At 45.4% G+C, this 17,198-nt stretch overlaps 1 protein-coding gene across 8 annotated transcripts in view; it reads left to right on the top strand.

Moving 5' to 3' along the window:
- Positions 1–16,993, top strand: part of STIM1 (stromal interaction molecule 1) — a 230,750-nt gene extending 213,757 nt beyond the window's left edge. For 2 of the 8 annotated variants that reach the window (XM_058446939.1, XM_032166813.2), the window contains 6 exons: positions 5,679–5,846; positions 6,377–6,477; positions 6,760–6,995; positions 8,172–8,264; positions 9,978–10,044; positions 15,069–16,993. In XM_058446939.1, coding sequence (XP_058302922.1) covers positions 5,679–5,846; positions 6,377–6,477; positions 6,760–6,995; positions 8,172–8,264; positions 9,978–10,044; positions 15,069–15,585 — 1,182 coding nt within the window. In that variant the 3' untranslated portion in view covers positions 15,586–16,993. Of the gene's footprint in view, positions 1–5,678; positions 5,847–6,376; positions 6,478–6,759; positions 6,996–8,171; positions 8,265–9,977; positions 10,045–12,497; positions 12,535–14,191; positions 14,319–15,068 lie in introns of all 8 variants that reach the window. The other 6 variants (XM_058446940.1, XM_032166814.2, XR_009215732.1 and 3 more) reach the window with 5 other exon arrangements.
- Positions 16,994–17,198: the final 205 nt, after the last annotated feature.

Raw genomic sequence — 17,198 nt, 5'->3', positions numbered from 1 at the left:
AGATATTTCCCTAAATTTTCTTCTGAACTTTTATTGTTTGTCTTTTCACATTTAGAGATATTATTTCAAATTAACTTTTGTATGTGATATGAGGTAGGCTGTCAAGGATCTTTTTTTCCCCCCCAAGTAAGGTGATCATTCAGGAATCTCTATTTTATATTTTTATTATCATTCAGGTCATAAAGTTTTCTAATTTTTATTGTGGTTCCTTTTTTGGGGCATGGTTATCTAGTATATTGCTTGATTTTCAAACACGTGAGGACTTTTTAACTTATCTTTCTTTTACTGATTTCTAGTTTAATTTCACTATGGTCAGAGAACATATGCTGTGTGGGTGTAGTCCTTTGAAACTTGTTGAGACTTGGTTTGTATAAAAAAACAACTAAGCAATTCAGTTAAAAGTCAAAGATTATCAGATTGGATTAATGCCAAAACTCAATTATATGCTGTTTATAAGAGACACACTTTAAATATAAGAACACAAAAAAGGTTAAAGGGAAAGGATAAGAAAAGATATATGTTACAAAATAAAGCAGCAAAATGAAGCAGGAGTAGCTATATATTGATATAATATTTATATTAATATAAAATAGGATTTAGGTCATGAAGTATTGACCTAAAGCAACTGCTAAGTGAAATTAAGCAAGGGTAGCTATATATTAATATAAATGTAATATTTACATTAATATAAAGTAAACTTTAGGTCAAGAAGTATTACTAGACCCCAAAAATAGATATTTCATAATGATAAGTGGATGAATTCAATATATAACAGCCCTTAATTTGGATACATCTAATGATGTAGTCTAAAATATATAAAGCAAATATTGACTGAACTAAAATGATACTCGACAAATTTTATAATCAAAGTTAGATATTTTAATATGCTTCTCTCAATAAGCCACCAACAGCATCCATAAGGATATAAAAAATTTAAAGACATGGTTAATAAATTTGAATTCCTTGACACATATAGAACACTCTGCCTAAGTCTAGAATATACATTCTTTTTAGCACTTATATATCTCTTAAAATATACTTCTGCTCCATTCTCTCCTCTCCTTCTGAGAATCTAATATTTATGTTAGATCTTTTAACTGTATTCCACATGTCTCTTATGCTCAGTTCTGTTCTTTTTTCTCTCTGTGCTTTGGTTTGGTTATTTTCTATTGATCTATCTTTTAAGTTCTTTAATTCTGCATTCTACTGTAAGCATTCTGCTGTTTAACCCATCCAGTGGGTTCCTACTCTCAGACAATGTATTTTTCAATTCTAGAATATCCACTCTACTCTTTTACAGGTTCTAGTTCCCTGTCCAGAATTTCTATCTTTTATCTATTGTATCCATCTTTTCCTGTATTTCTCTTAACATAGCAATCATAATTATTTTAAAGTCCTTGTCTTATAATTCTTACATCTGGATCATTTATGAGACTGCTTATTTTTCCTCTTGATTATTAGTCATATTTTTTGCCATTTATGTCTAGTAATTTATTTTTATTACATGCTGGACAGTGTGTATAAAAAAAAATAGAGGCTCCAGATGATTTTCTCTTCCATCAGGTAGTTTTCCCCCTTTCTTTTGTGAAGTATATTAAGGAACTGATCACCTCAAGCCAATCAGAGATCGAGCTGCATTTGAACTAGGTTGTAGTTTTAGTAAAACTTGGTGTAGCCTTCATTTGTCCCAGTTTCTCAGGTATGTCCCTTCCTGACTTTTAAATGGAAAGCTGATAGATTTCTTTCTCTTCAGCCCTGAAAGACTGTGAGAGATGCAGTTCTGCCACATCGTAGGCTGTTTTCTTTGTGCCCCAGTGGAGATCTTCTACACGGGTCCAGCCCAATTTTCAGCTCTCACCTAAAATCATCAATGTCTCCCAGGAAGAAAATGACTGGCAATTGACAAATCATTTTAGAAAGGCTTTTTTTTCTCTCTGACTTTTAGTTTATCTAGTCTAGTGGTTCTCACACTTTTTGTTCTTAGGACTCTTTACTTTTTTTTTTTTTTTTTTTTTTTTTTGTCGCCCAGGCTGGAGTGCAATGGCACGATCTCGGCTCACTGCAACCTCCGCCTCCCAGGTTCAAGCAATTCTCCTCCTGCCTCAGCCTCCCGAGAAGCTGGGATTACAGGTGCCTGCCACCACACCTGGCTAATTTTTGTATTTTTAGTAGAGAAGGGGTTTCACCATGTTGGTCAGGCTGGTCTGGAACTCCTGACCTCAGGTGATCCGCCCGCCTCAGCCTCCCAAAGTGCTGGGATTACAGGCGTGAGCCACCACACTCAGCCAGGACCCTTTACTCTTAAAAAGTATTTAGGACCTCAAAGAACATTTTGATAGGGGGTAAAACTGTTGATATTTAACCTATTAGAAATTAAAACTGAGAAAATTAAAAAATATTTATTAATTCATTTAAAATAACTATATAGCCAGGCGCAGTGGCTCACGCCTGTAATCCCAGCACTTTGGGAGGCCGAAGTGGGCAGATCATGAGGTCAGGAGATCGAGATCATCCTGGCTAACACGGTGAAACTCCGTCTCTACTAAAAATACAAGAAATTAGCCGGGTGTGGTGGCAGGCGTCTGTAATCCCAGCTACTCGGGAGGCTGAGGCAGGAGAATAGCTTGAACCTGGGAGGCGGAGCTTGCAGTGAGCCGAGAGATCGCGCCACTACACTCCAGCCTGGGTGACAGTGCAAGACTCCGTCTCAAAAAAAAAAAAACAAAAAATACAAAAAAACCAAAAACAACAACAACAAAAACCCAAAACTATATCAGGCTGGGCACAGTGGCTCATGTCTGTAATCCCAGCACTTTGGGAGGCTGAGGCGTGCAGATCACCTGAGGTCAGGAGTTAGAGACCAGGCTGGCCAACATAGTGAAATCCCGTCTCTACTAAAAATACAAGAATTAGCCAGGTGTGGTAGCAGGCACCTGTAATCCCAGCTATTTGGGAGGCTGAGGCAGGAGAATCGCTTGAACCTGGGAGGCAGAGGTTGCAGTGAGCCAAGATCACATCACTGCACTCCAGCCTGGGTGACAGAGCAAGACTCCATCTCAAAAAAAATAAAATAAAAATAAAAATAACTGTATCAAACCCCTTAGATGTTAACACAAATAACATATTTTCTAAATTTTTCAAAATAGAAACCATTTTGAAAACACAATTTTCATAAAATGCATACAGCTTTTTCCAGATGTTGTGTTGGATCAGAATTGTTTTTCTCCCATGACCTACCATATCCTACTGGGAAGTGGAAGTCAGGTGATAACATTTTATTTAAAACATATAGATAAGTGTTTATTAACTTTGGCTGCATATTAGAATGACTTGGAGAGCCTATTTTAATGCCCAGGCAAACACCCCAGATAAATGAAATCAGTATCTCCAGGTTGGGACCCAGATATCTGTGTTTTTTTAAGTTCCTGGCCAGGCATGGTAGCTCACGCCTGTAATCCTTACACTTTGGGAGGCAAAGGGCAGGCAGATCGCTTGAGCCCAGGAGTTTGAAACCAGCCTGGGCAACATGGCAAAACCCCATCTCTACCAAAAATAATAATAATAAAAAAAAATAAATAAATACAAAAATTAGCTGGGCATGGTGGTGCACGCCTGTGGTCCCAAAGCTACTCGGGAGGCTGAGGAGGGAGGATCACTTGAGCCCGGGAGGCAGAGGTTGCAGTGAGCTGAGACTGCACCACTGCACTCCAGCCTGGGCGACACAATGAGACCCTGTCTCAAAATAAAATAAAGTAAAAAAGTTCCCCATGTGTTTACAGTATGTGACAAGGTTGAGAACCACAGCCATAAAATAAAAGGACAAGAACTCTGACTTGCCCATCTGTTGTCTTCCCATCAGGCATTTATTACTGTGCATGGCATGATATGTCTTTATCTGTCTGTCTTCCATCTCCCCCATTCCTTATTTTGTAGTTATTTCTCTCATTAACCAAACAGCTTTTTTTTTTTTTTTTTTGAGACAGTGTCTCACTCTATTGCCCAGGCTGGAGTGTGGTAGCACGATCTTGGCTCACTGCAGTCTTGACCTCCTGGACTCAAGCAATCCTCCCACCTCAGCCTCCTGAGTAGCTGGGACCACAGGTGCACACCACCCCATCTGGCTAGTTTTACAATTTTTTGTAAGATGAGGTCTCGCTGTGTTGCTCAGGCTGCTCTCGAACTCCTGGGCTCAAATGATCCTCCAGCTTTGGCCTTCCAAACTACTGGGATTACAGGCATGAGCCACTGCGTCCAGCTCCCAACAGTTTTTCAGCCTTGTAGGCCAGCCCCTTTGTATGCCTCCCTGACTATCATGCTTCTATTTGCTCTCTTTTTTTCTCTTCTTCATCCATTCTTCCCTTCTTAGCTTATCCCATTCCTTAAACTGCTTTTAATATAGAACTTGATCATAAATTTTCAGACTTCGTATATTAGTCTCTAAGGTATCTAGTCTTCATTTAGAAGCTACAAAACCAGGAATGGGCTATTTTTAGTTTTTTTTTTCAGAGAACAGAAACCAAGTGAAGATTGGCACTCTCATTGCCTCTTAAAGGAATAAAGGTGTTCTGTCCCTAGCTGAGGCCCTCCTGGCCTATCTTAGCTGTGGAGAGGACCTCAGGCTTGCTATGGGATGTTTACCTCATTGGCTGAAGCTGGGGATAATAAGACTGCTTTCAATGTGTCTTCTCTGGGATTCTGTTCAGGTAGGAGAATTGGAGATCACTTATGCTGGTAGCTTGGATGAGACAGCAAGAAACTCGGTGTACATAATGTCTGTATGTACTTTCAAGTCTTTTACACTTTAGTGCTCTGTGACTGCCTCATTGTGTGCTCCCTGCAGAGAAGTCAGTTATTTCTACTTATATATTGGTCCTCTCATGTCTTGGCTTCTGTTGGCAATGCCTGTGTTAGGTGTGGGCATGCTCATTATCTTCCCACCTTTTACAGAGTTCTTTTCAAAGCCCACTTGCTCTACTCCCTGAGAGAATCATAGACGCAGTCTCTGGGCTAGAGGAGACTTTGGAGAGCATTCAGGACAATACCCTTCTGAAGTACCAATCATTTTTCAGGTCTCTCTGACATGAGCTCTTCACATACCTCCCAGACAGAGAACTCACTCTCTCCTGAGATCACCCCTTCACTGATAGTTTGGATTTGCATGGGAGAAAGTCCTTCCTCACACTGAATTAAGAGCTGGTTTAGGAAGCACAGGGTCGGTCACACAACCAGTTAAGCGACAGACCAGGGACCAGAACCAGATTTTCAGATTCCTGACCAGTGCTTTTCCTGTCACATTGTGATGTCTTGAAGTCTAAGCACAGACCCTGACTCTCGGTAAGAAGATGATTCACTAGCTGACCTGTTCCTGAAGAGATCAGGGAAGATTGCTGGAACTTGCTGCATGACCAGGAAAGTAAGCTGATGTGATAGAAAAGAATGCCTTCGCCTGGGAACAGAAACATCTCAATTTGGGTTCTGGTTGACACTGTTGACCTTGAGTAGGTTAATTTTCTTCTCTGAGCTTGCTTTCTTCTATATAAAATATGGAAAATAATCCTTACCTTTTCTCCTTCCTGGGAGCGTTGTAAAGCAGATAAGTCTGAGTTCTGAAGCATCATACAGAGGTGTTGGAGAGTCTTAGTAGCAGTAAATGAACTCACATCCTTTTGGCTGCACAGGTTCGGGAAGCCTTGAGGAAAGCAGAGAAGGAGCTAGAATCACACAGTTCATGGTATGCTCCAGAGGCCCTTCAGAAGTGGCTGCAGCTGACACATGAGGTGGAGGTGCAATATTACAACATCAAGAAGCAAAATGCTGAGAAGCAGCTGCTGGTGGCCAAGGAGGGGGTGAGAACTGCCCTTCTATTGTCCTCTTTTCTCCTTTTTGCCCTTCTCCTTTTTACCTGCGTATCTTCCTCTTCTCTCCCTCTCCCTGTTCCTCCCATTGGGTGAAGAGATATCCTGGTGGTGGGTTCTGTTTCTTTCCTAATGTTCAGCTCCTGACAGTGTCCTCAGGCTTCTGGAGGAGGGAATGAGGGTGTAGGGGCATTCCTGCCTGTCTTCTGGGAAAGATGAAACAAATGGAGGCAGGCAGAGGGAAAGCTCTGCCAGCCCCAGGCTGCCATGGGGACAGAGGTCCTCCTGGGGCAAAAGGGCTTTCAGGGACCCCTTTGCTTCTCCCGTTGCTTTCTCTATTTTGTCCCCCTCCTTTTTCTTCTACCTTGCCTGCCTTTCTCTTTTTCCTCTTTCTCTTCCCTTTCCTTGTACAGCCTAAGTTGTGCTAGGAGGAGTGGGCCCCAGCCATAGAGGAAGGCCTTTCTCATTTCTTCCAATCTCGAATCCCTGCTCTTTTTGAGCTGGGGGCCTCATCTTTGCAGGCTGAGAAGATAAAAAAGAAGAGAAACACACTCTTTGGCACCTTCCACGTGGCCCACAGCTCTTCCCTGGATGATGTAGATCATAAAATTCTAACAGCTAAGTAAGTAACACCAGTTATCTACTCTGGCAATGTCCATATCATCCTCAGAATTTGAGGGCATACAGGGCCTCCAACACCAATTCCATTTCCTCATTGGTGGAGGGACAGCTCTGGTCTCCTGCCTCAGCCTTTATTTATCTCCCGCCTTGCTCTTAAGTTTATGAGTTTATTGTGTGTTTTATTCACACATATTCTCAAAACTTGTTCCTCTGAGAAGAGGCTTCATTCCTATTGGGGCTTACACCAAGTCCATGCCTGCAGTTCTCTTTCCTTTGTCTTCAGGCAAGCACTGAGCGAGGTGACAGCAGCATTGCGGGAGCGCCTGCACCGCTGGCAACAGATCGAGATCCTCTGTGGCTTCCAGATTGTCAATAACCCTGGCATCCACTCACTGGTGGCTGCCCTCAACATAGACCCCAGCTGGATGGGCAGTACACGCCCCAGCCCTGCCCACTTCATCATGACTGACGACGTGGATGACATGGATGAGGAGATTGTGTCTCCCTTGTCCATGCAGTGTAGGTGACCTCTTTGGGGGGATGAAGGAAGGAGCCTTTGATGCACAGGTTGAGAAGTCTGTGTCCTCTGTTGTGCTTAAACAGCAGATGGGGCAGATACCCAGGAAGATAGTTCAACTCATGACCTTGGTCAATAAAGCACAATTTGCTCAGGTTATTTCTTTATAATTGTCCTTTTGGTGTTCCTTCCTTGTTGTATGCTCTGTGTGCACCTTTGGGTCTATTGTGCTAAGTGTGTCTCCCTTCATTCTTTTTCACTTTATTGTCCCTAACTACCACTCTATCTACCTTTATAAAAAATATGTCCTTTAGTGAATTTCAACGTAAAAATGGCGTTTATTATGACTGTTTATTGAACTTATTTATTTTGATTTTTTCCTTATTCTTATTGCTAAAGTAGATGAATGGGATGGTGTTTCTCTTTGTCTTTTTGTGAGAGGCCCTATAAAGAAATAGTCCCTTAAAGTGATATAGTCCTAAATCCTCTAAGCTGGAAAGGCATTCTTGCCCAGGAGGGATCTCCTGCACAAGCATGTCTGGCTTTCCACCTGGACTCTTGGATCCCACCCCCTCTTCCTCTGTCCTGGGTCTTCCCTTTCCCTTTTCTCCCCTGCAAGTGATGAGAGTTGAGTAGAGCAGAGCCAAAAGGAACAACACTGGAATTCTTCAGTGAATGACGGGAGTTTTCCCTTACTGGCCCACAGTTGAATTTTTCTTTGGATCAGAAGCTATTTTAAGTAAGTAGAATAGCCCTTATGGTAAAGCTATTGTCCTAGGCCCATATTCTGCCAGTACAGGGGGAAGGCAGAAGGCCGGGGCTGGGTTAGGGGCTTACTTTCAGATTCTTTAATCAGGCTGGATTCCCACTCGAGACAGAATTTATTTGTAATTTTATCAATAATACCTTGCCCCTGGCCAAGCCTCTTTGTTCTTCTAATCTGATAACTCGTTAGGCCTTTAATCAAAGGCTTAACAAGGACAGGATCACTGACAGGCAGAGCTTGATCCTGACTTGTTGATCTGAAGGCTTCTGTGTTCTCCAGGCTGGGAGGGACCTTAATTAGCTCCGAGCTACCCAATCCCTGCCCCCAGCCCTTCCTTTATTACATTGATGGCAGGCCCAAGCCCTCCATAAATCAGATTCTCTTCTCCTTTTGGCCTGGCTGTTGACCCTAGATGCTGCCTGGCTGATGGGGCGTAGGTTCAGTGACCGCTCTCTCTGCTCTACATCCGCCGGCTCGGATGATCAGTCCCTCTGGAAATACCCCGGTTTGAGGAGCCCCTTTGGGGCATTTTGTTTTTCCGACTTTGGGGACTAAATCAACACTCCTACCCCATGGGTCCCTTCTCCTGCCTGCTTCACGCCCCTGCCTGCTCCCTCTATCCCCTCAGCACTGTCCCTACTAACTACAGGGAGGGGTTCGGGGGTGAGAAGAATCAGCTTGCTTGGCAAGAGCTGGATAGAGAACACCCATGGTAATGGAAGGCTTAGGCTTCTCCCTTTAGCCCAGCTATGCAGATAACCTGGTAGCCCTTCTTCCAGCTGGGCTGGGAGGAAAAGAGGGAAGGAAAAATCACCTCTTTCTTTTCTCTTTTTCTTGTTTCTCCCTTTTCTTCCCAGTTTCCCCCTTCTTTCTCCCCCTTCCCCTCCCTATTCCAGACTTCCTCATCCTCTTCAGCCTCTCTTTCATACCTTGAAAGCTACCAGCATAGAAGCCCTACCTCCTGAACTCTCCATCACTATGGAACTATGCTGTCTCCCTGGTGGCCCTTCCAAGGCTTCTCTCACCCTTGTAACCTGGCCCTTTCTCTCATCTTTAGGGAGAATGCAGGGAAGCTTATCTATCAGGGTAGAGGAGAAAGAATAAAGGTCTGCACTCTCTTTTAGTTGGGAGTGAGCCCAAGAGGGAATGCACTAGCATATTCCTAAGTTACTTGGTGCCCATGTATCCCTTCACTGGGCATAGTGGCCATTATCTCCAGGACCCCGATTTGCAGCCTGATCCAAGAGCTGGTTCTTTGTTGTTTATGTGCTTATTGGAAAGTGAAAAAGAGTGAACATTAGCATAAAAAGCATCCATAGTCCCACCATATTTGAGCACCTTCTCTATCACCCTTTTGTCTGTGAAATTTTTTATGTGGTTAAGATAATGATAGCCACTACCACTTATTGAGTGCCATGACCTGTTTCAGGTGCCTTAAAGACATTATTGTGAAGTCTCAGAAGAACCCTGCAGGATTTTAGAAATTAGGAATTAAAATGGGGAAGTCAGCTGCTCAAGGTCACAGCTAGCAGTTAAAGTCCTGGTTTCAAACTCTAGTGTTTGGTATTCCAAAGCTCAAGGCTAGTACATATAATTCTGTATCCTTTTTCCCCTCTGAACATTTTAATAAGCATTTTTCCATTTTCTTCAAGTCTTTTTATAAGCATCATTTTTAATAGCTCTATAGTCTCCCAGAAACTGGACATATTATCACTTTCCCATTGTTCATTCTTTATGTTTACTTTCATACAGCTATTAATAAAAAGTAAATGATTATGTTTACTTCTGATTCAATTATTAATAATGATGAACATGTTTATGTATAAGTCCTTGTCTATGCTGTGAATTATTTCCTGAGGTTGGCTTTCTGAAAAGGCTGGTTCTTAGCGCTCTCCCGGACCTTGTCCCAAGCCCCTATCCTACCCTTCCTTGCTTGTGTCTACCCACTAACTGCCTTGCCACTTCCCTTTATAGTGATATTTCCCATAGGCCTCCTTCTATTGGAATTGCCACTAAAACTGACCTGGGCACCTCATCTTCAATTTCCCATCCTTTTAGGACCCCTGGTGGGAGGTTTCTGGGAGGAGGTGCCCCATTCTCCAAATTGGCAATCGAGGCGCAGGGTGGTCTCCAGCAAGCATTTATTCATGGGCACCTCCTTACCTGCCAGCCCAAAGTGGGCTGGCCCCTCCTGACACTTTCTTTATTCTCCTTGCAGCCCCTAGCCTGCAGAGCAGTGTTCGGCAGCGCCTGACGGAGCCACAGCATGGCCTGGGATCTCAGAGGTTGGTAGAGGGCGAGGCTGGCCACTTCTTGACAAGCCGGGTATCTCTGCGGCGAATGCGCAGCCTTTCATCTGGACAGTCTTTCAGTTCTGAAGGCTACGGGACCAGCTCTCCATCTGCCTCTGCTGCTGCTTCTTGCTCCTCTTCCATCACCACCATCACAACTACCACCACCACCACCACCACCACCTTCACCACCGTCCATGTCCACCCTGTTTATTACCACCACAGCACTTCCTATTTCCTCCAGATGGAGCCCTACCCTGACACACCCCCTTCTGACAGCACCGCTGTGATGCCTGGGCATTCAGAGAGCTTGGGGTATCAGCTGTCTCTCTTTTCTTTCTTCCCTTCCGTCCCTTTCTGCTGCTTTTACCTTGGTTTCTGCCTGCCAGCTGCTGCTTGATCAACTCTGGGGGTGTGTGCAGTGGGGAATCTTCTTATCCTGTTTGTTCCCAGCTCTGGGATTCCTTTTTAAGGTCAGCCTACTTTCTCCCCTTCTGTGTTTGGGGTTTGCTGACTCTAAAAATGAGTAACGACTTTCTTCCCTCATGACCCTATAGCACTTTTGCCTAAACTATGCACTTTCACATTAATTATCTCACTTGGGCCCTCACTTCCTTTACTCCTTCAACAAACATTTACTAATGCCTACTCTGTGCCAGGCTCTGCTGGGCATAGGGGTTCACTGGTGATAAGACATAATCCCAGCCATCAAGAACTATAATCTTGTCTGAGAGAGATACATAAATAATTATGGAAAAATTTATTAAGTGCTATGGGGGTGTTGAGGAAGGAGTGACTAACAGTGTGTACCTGGGTGGAATGCTTCACCAAAGAGATGAATTTGTGCTAACATCCTGTGTGAAGGGAAAGAGAAAGAGTATTCTAGGCAGAGAAAACACTGTGTGCAGAGACGTGGAGATTCCAGAGAATACGATATATTTGTGGTTAGAACACTGGATATGTGTTGGTGGGAAGGAGAAACAGGTGAGGCTAGAATGATGAAGGCTCTGAAAGGGAAGGGTTTTGGCCTTTACCTGTCAGGAGATGGAGAACTACAAAAGAGTTTCTAAGAGAAAGTGAATCAGTCACATTTGCATTTTAGAAATAACATTTTAGAAATAACAGTGGCTGTGTGAAGGAAGGAAGCGGAATACTACAGGAATTTGGAAAACATTCCAGTAGACCACTAGGGGAGGTAATGAGGCCTTGGGATAAAAAGACATGACCGGGCGCGGTGGCTCACGCTTGTAATCCCAGCACTTTGGGAGGCCGAGGTGGGCGGATCACGAGGTCAGGAGATCGAGACCACGGTGAAACCCTGTCTCTACTAAAAATACAAAAAATTAGCCGGGCGTTGTGGCGGGCGCCTGTAGTCCCAGCTACTCGGAGAGGCTGAGGCAGGAGAGTGGCGTGAACCCGGGAGGCGGAGCTTGCAGTGAGCCGAGATTGCGCCACTGCACTCCAGCCTGGGCGACAGAAAAAAAAAAAAAAAAAAAAAAAGAACATGATAAATTTGGTAACTGGCTACAGTGGTGAAGGAAAGGGAGGATCTAGTATGACACTCAGGTTTATAGCTTGAGTGACTGAATGGACATAGCATCCTTCATGGAATTCGGGAACCAAGATAGGGGACATAGGTTTTGGGGTTTTGGACAAGAAGAGTTTATAGGTGGGGCAGGAATTAAAACACACATTTTAAGAATAGTAAGTTAAGGTTCTAAAAGGGTAAGTAATTCCCTCCAGGTCTCACAGCTAGTTGAGAGCAGAGCACAGATTAGAACTTGGCTTTCCATTCCAGAATACTCCGTTGGATATTTTTGTCTTTTCACAAGGTCTCAAAAAGCGTACTAGAAAAATAATTGGTGAAAGGTTTTTCTTCCACAGCTTTGTCTGACAGCTGCAGAGACTTTTCTTGCTAATACCCAAGATGGTAGCCTAGGATCAGAGGTAGTAGCCTTGACCTTGCCTGGAACAAGCTTAGGAGACCTTCAGAAAGTCCTTCCCCTCTGGGAGTACTTCTCATCTCTGAAATGGTGACCACAGCCCAGTCCTGGCCTCTGGGCTGCAGTCTGCTTACTCTGTTGCTTTTTTTTAGTTCTATCTCACTCTGGATACCCATTTATTCAGCTCTACCCCTTAAATCTCTGGATAGTTATGCTTGAGGGCTGTTCCTTTCTCTTGCACAAAGGGATTGCCCTTACTAGGATTATTACTCAGCAGAGCCACTCATATCCATTCTCATTCTCATTTTCATCCAAAAGCCTAGGAAGGGAGACTGCTCCTTCTAATACAGATGGAGAGGATCAAATTGGGTTGGGGACACTAGGGGATGCTGTGAATTCCATGCTCCAAGGTTTAAGCTGAGGGCAGTGGGGAGGAAGGGCGGAGAGGTACCTGTATCCACCTGGCCTGTTCACTACTTAATTTTCTTTTGCACCATGCACCAGAGGATCATCTCTAAAGGCAAGCAGGCTCTCTAGTAAGGTCAGTAGCTTGGGATGGGAGTCCGAGGCAGCCCAGCCTTTGGGGAGGGACCTCTGGCCTGATTGTTCTCAGTGATTCAGGGAGGGAAGGTGAGCCTGCCTCACTGGGCCTTTTCCCTCCTATATCTCCCTAGGCTTCCTCCAAGGTTCTTATCTTGCTTTGGCAGTCCCAACTTTTAGTTGATGAGGGAGGCATAGAAGGACAGGAATCAGGCTGGGTGCAGTGGCTCACACCTGTAATCCTAGCACTCTGGGAGGCCGAGAGGGGAGGACTGCTTAAGCCCAGGAGTTTGAGACCAGCCTGGGAAACAAAGTGAGACCCTGTCTCTACAAAAAAAATCCAAAAATTTAGTTGGGCATGGTGGCACATGCCTGTGGTCCCAGCTACATAGGAGGATCACTTGAGCCTGGGAGGTCAAGGCTGCAGTGAGCCGAGATCGCGCCATTGCACTCCAGCCTGGGCAACAGAGCGAGACCCTGTCAATAAATAAATAAATAAAAAGATGGATAGGAATCAAGATGAAATAGGGGTCTGGTCCAGGAGAAGTGAGGCTGGGAGGGCCCTAACCTCCTGATTTCTCCTCCTTGGTGTTAGAGAGGGTAGGATCCCAGAATCTTCACTTCCTCAGCTTAGAGGACCCTTTTTCTCAGCGTGATTGCTTCCCAGAACTTCATTGGCACCTTGCTCATTGGTTTATAATAGTGTTTGGAGAAGGCAAGATATGGAGAGGATCATCTGGGGCTTAGAGAAACAAGGACAAGTTCAGAAGCAAGGACAGTGTCAGATATATGAAACCAAATATGAGACTGAGTATTTGTAAATACTAGAATATGTGGCTAAAACCGTATTTGTAGAATGGAAGCTGAGTTGGAATTGTTCTCTGCTGCCTGCTGAGTCCAGGAAGGTACTGGCCCATGGGATGGCTACTTAGTTATTTGCTTCCTACTGAGAATTAAATCTACAATAGCTATGAGCCAACCTCCTGCTTTTGCCTGTTTCAGGGGCCTGGTACCCTTCCTAACTTCTGACCCTCAGCCTCTTTCTTTCTAGGTCCTATGGTGGTCTCCTTTTCCACTCATGACTCTTACCCTTTGGCTAGCAGATGTTTAAACATTTCCCTTAGCTCTCTCTTCTGCTTTTGCTGAGGTTCTCAGGCCTCTAGGAAGGCAGAAGGAGGATTCAGGATTGGCGGAGAGAGCACCTCCATATCTACCTTTTTGTCTGTAGAGCAGGAAGAGTGGCATCTGGAATTGATTCATGGTCTTAGCAACCACCAGCTCCTTAAAGGGTCTCAAGTTCCTAGACTAGCCTGTGTGTGTGCATGTCCAGTGTGTGGTGGCATGTCTCCATAACTCAGCCTTGCAAAGAAGCCTCTTGCGACCGGCCCTTACATAGGCCTTTCAGCTTGGCAGGCCTCATCATCTTCATTCCCACAATAATTTCTACATTTCCAAGTGCTTTGCCAGCATATTTGATCCTCCAAACAGTCTTGTAAGATAAATTGAATTGGTATTATCTTCATTGGGCCAAAGTTAAGGACTAGCAAGTTTAGATGACTTGTCTAAGATCACACAGGAGTCCAGACCTCTTCTGAACCATTGCTCTTTAAAGGCCAACATCCTGTCTTTCTATGCCTCCCTACATTCTCCGTCAGCAGAGTTCTGAAAGAGACCCCACCCTTCCTGCCGCACCACAGACTTTGGTTTGAACTCTGCAATACCTATCTATGACCTCCTTTGAATCCTGTGAGATGGTTAGAAGAGGCAGCATCCTGGCCTTTTGGGGTGGGTGAAGGATTGTTTGCAAGGCTGTTCTAACGTTCTCATCTCCAGCCTGGGTCAGGTCCACTGACTGCATGTGCCCTGTTCCTTGGGGCCTGACCCAGACTCGATAATATCCTAAGGTGTGACAGGAGAAAGTGGGGGAGGAAGGCATGGAAAATGGTGACTCGGAGCAGTCTGTAGGTTCTGTGTTAGCTTAAGATTGAGTCCCAGGAAATACAGCCAGCTATGAGAAGGCAGAGATTTTATTGAGGAGGATGCCTGTGGAATTTAAGGCTATGGTTGCACCAGTTCAGAGCCAGAGCATTCACCACTGGTGGGGCCCAGGTATTGGAAAACCATTTGCCAGACAGATGATGGTATGATGACATTTGTTTTTGTTTCTTGTCTGTTTCTTCCCTCCCTATCACTTTTCCCTTTCTTGTCTCTCTTGGCCCTTCTACCTGCTTATCCTTTTGCTTTTCTTCCTCTACAATTCTACTATCCTTTTCCTGTCTCTTTTCCAATCTATCCTCATTCCCTCCTCCTGCCTCCTCTCTTATCCTATACTTATGGCTGCTCAACTTCTGTCTATTCCTCTTTGCTCTCTCCGTCCCACCTTCCTATTCATCCTATTTCTCTCTCCTGCTGCTTTATCCCCATTTTCCTACCCTGTCCTTGTCTTCTCGTGTTGTCCCTCTCTCCTCTTCACCTTTCCCCCATCACCTCATCCAATATATGTCCCTTTCTTCCTCTCTGCCCCATGTCTTGCAGGGATTTGACCCATTCCGATTCGGAGTCCTCCCTCCACATGAGTGACCGCCAGCGTGTGGCCCCCAAACCTCCTCAGATGAGCCGTGCCGCAGACGAGGCTCTCAATGCCATGACTTCCAATGGCAGCCACCGGCTGATCGAGGGGGTCCACCCAGGGTCTCTGGTGGAGAAACTGCCTGACAGCCCTGCCCTGGCCAAGAAGGCATTACTGGCGCTGAACCATGGGCTGGACAAGGCCCACAGCCTGATGGAGCTGAGCCCCTCAGCCCCACCTGGTGGCTCTCCACATTTGGATTCTTCCCATTCTCACAGCCCCAGTTCCCCAGACCCAGACACGCCATCTCCAGTTGGGGACAGCCGAGCCCTGCAAGCCAGCCGAAACACACGCATTCCCCACCTGGCTGGCAAGAAGGCTGTGGCTGAGGAGGATAATGGCTCTATTGGCGAGGAGACAGACTCCAGCCCAGGCCGGAAGAAGTTTCCCCTAAAAATCTTTAAGAAGCCTCTTAAGAAGTAGGCAGGATGGGGGTGGCAGTAAAGGGACAGCTTGTCCTTCCCTGGGTCTTCTGCCTCTCCTTCCCTCCCTTCCTTCAAGATAACTGGCCCCAAGAGTGGGGCATGGGAAGGGCTGGTCCAGGGGTCTGGGCACTGTACATACCTGCCCCCTCATTCTTGGGTCCTTCATTATTATTTATTAACTGACCACCATGGCCTGCCCGCCCTGCCTCCCTCCCAACCATGGGCTGCTGCTGTCACTTCCTCTCCACTTCAGTGCATGTCTTAGTTGCTGTTCCCTCAGCTCCCAGCTCCACCTCTGGGGTTCAGCTTCTGTCTCTGCTGTCCCAGTTTTGAGGTTTGGTTTCTTGTTTCTGTCTCTTGCTTTCAGGCTCCTCCCTCCCACCACTCCCCAACTTCCCCTAGCAGTTGCAGGGAAGATAGGATGAGTAACTTCTGACATGTGTGCCTCAGATCCGTTCCACCCCACTCACAGTGGTTCTGTTTGCTCCAGACTGGGGCTAGGGCCTAATCTTTGGAGTTTGTTCTTTGGTATTGTTGTGGGTCAGAAGGAGCCTCATCCTAGATCTCTCAGGCCTCCAGGGGTCCATGGGGGAGTGAAACCAATTCTCAGAGAACAACCCACCAGAGACTTTTAAAGAGAGGCTAGGCTTGGGGATGGGTTGGAAGAGGCCTCTGTTCATTGGAGCAAGAGTGGATGCCAGAACTGTAGGTTATAAGGCAGTCACTTTTTCTCTCTTCTCCCACCCACACCTGCCTCCCTCTTACCCCTGCTCCCCCACACTGCAGGAGGGTTTGTCTCTAAGAGGTGCTGCCCCAAAGCTCCCCAAGCATCAATACTCCTGGGGCTCAGGACAAGTGGCTCCCCTGGCCAGGAGAGCCACAGCCATGATACAGGGCTCTTATGGAGCCCTGGAGTTGTTGGGCAAGGATGCTGTCATTTTTTGAACCAAAAGACAAACAGGTTAAAAGGAAGAAACGTAATCTGAATTTCCCAAGTGCCTATGCTGCATATTCCCCTTGTTAGATCCCATTTTCATGTTACTTTGTAGCCTTGGCCAGAGGCTCGAAAAGGACACAACCAGTTTGGGGAAGGCATGGCTAAGGAAGATGGTATAGGTGAAGGCGGCTGTGTGACCACTTCCCCCCACCCTTCCCACCCTCTAGACAACTCAATCCCTTACCTGTTTTTGCTATGGCTGTAAAGGTATTTTCCCTCTGCCCCACTCCCTGCCATGCCTTTATCCTGGGATCCTATTTTGGGCCTGGGGTGGGTGCACCTGGGGCTGGTCTTAGGAGGGTGCTAGGCTGCAGACTGCCTTGTACCCCCTGGACACCCTCAAATGGGGTTTTCTGTGTTATTTCATAAGACTCTTTGAAAGTCCAATAAAGCATGTAGAAGATTTTAACCCCTGCTGGCTTTGACTCTCATTGTGTTCTCTGTGCTGTGGCATGACGGGATGAACAGACAATCTTTCCTTTGCCCAGGGAAAATAAAACTTGAATGCACATACCCAGAAGCTCTGTGGGCAGGGTTACCAGATAAATGCAGGATGACCAGTTAAATTTGAATTTCAGATAAACAGTTTTTAAAGTATAATTTTCTCCCATGCA

Source organism: Hylobates moloch, unplaced genomic scaffold (assembly GCF_009828535.3).
Source record: "Hylobates moloch isolate HMO894 unplaced genomic scaffold, HMol_V3 SCAFFOLD_11, whole genome shotgun sequence".
NCBI classification, from domain to species: domain Eukaryota; kingdom Metazoa; phylum Chordata; class Mammalia; order Primates; family Hylobatidae; genus Hylobates; species Hylobates moloch.
The sequence above is the reverse complement of the archived record's forward strand: the minus strand, read 5'-3'. Positions and strand labels throughout refer to the sequence as shown.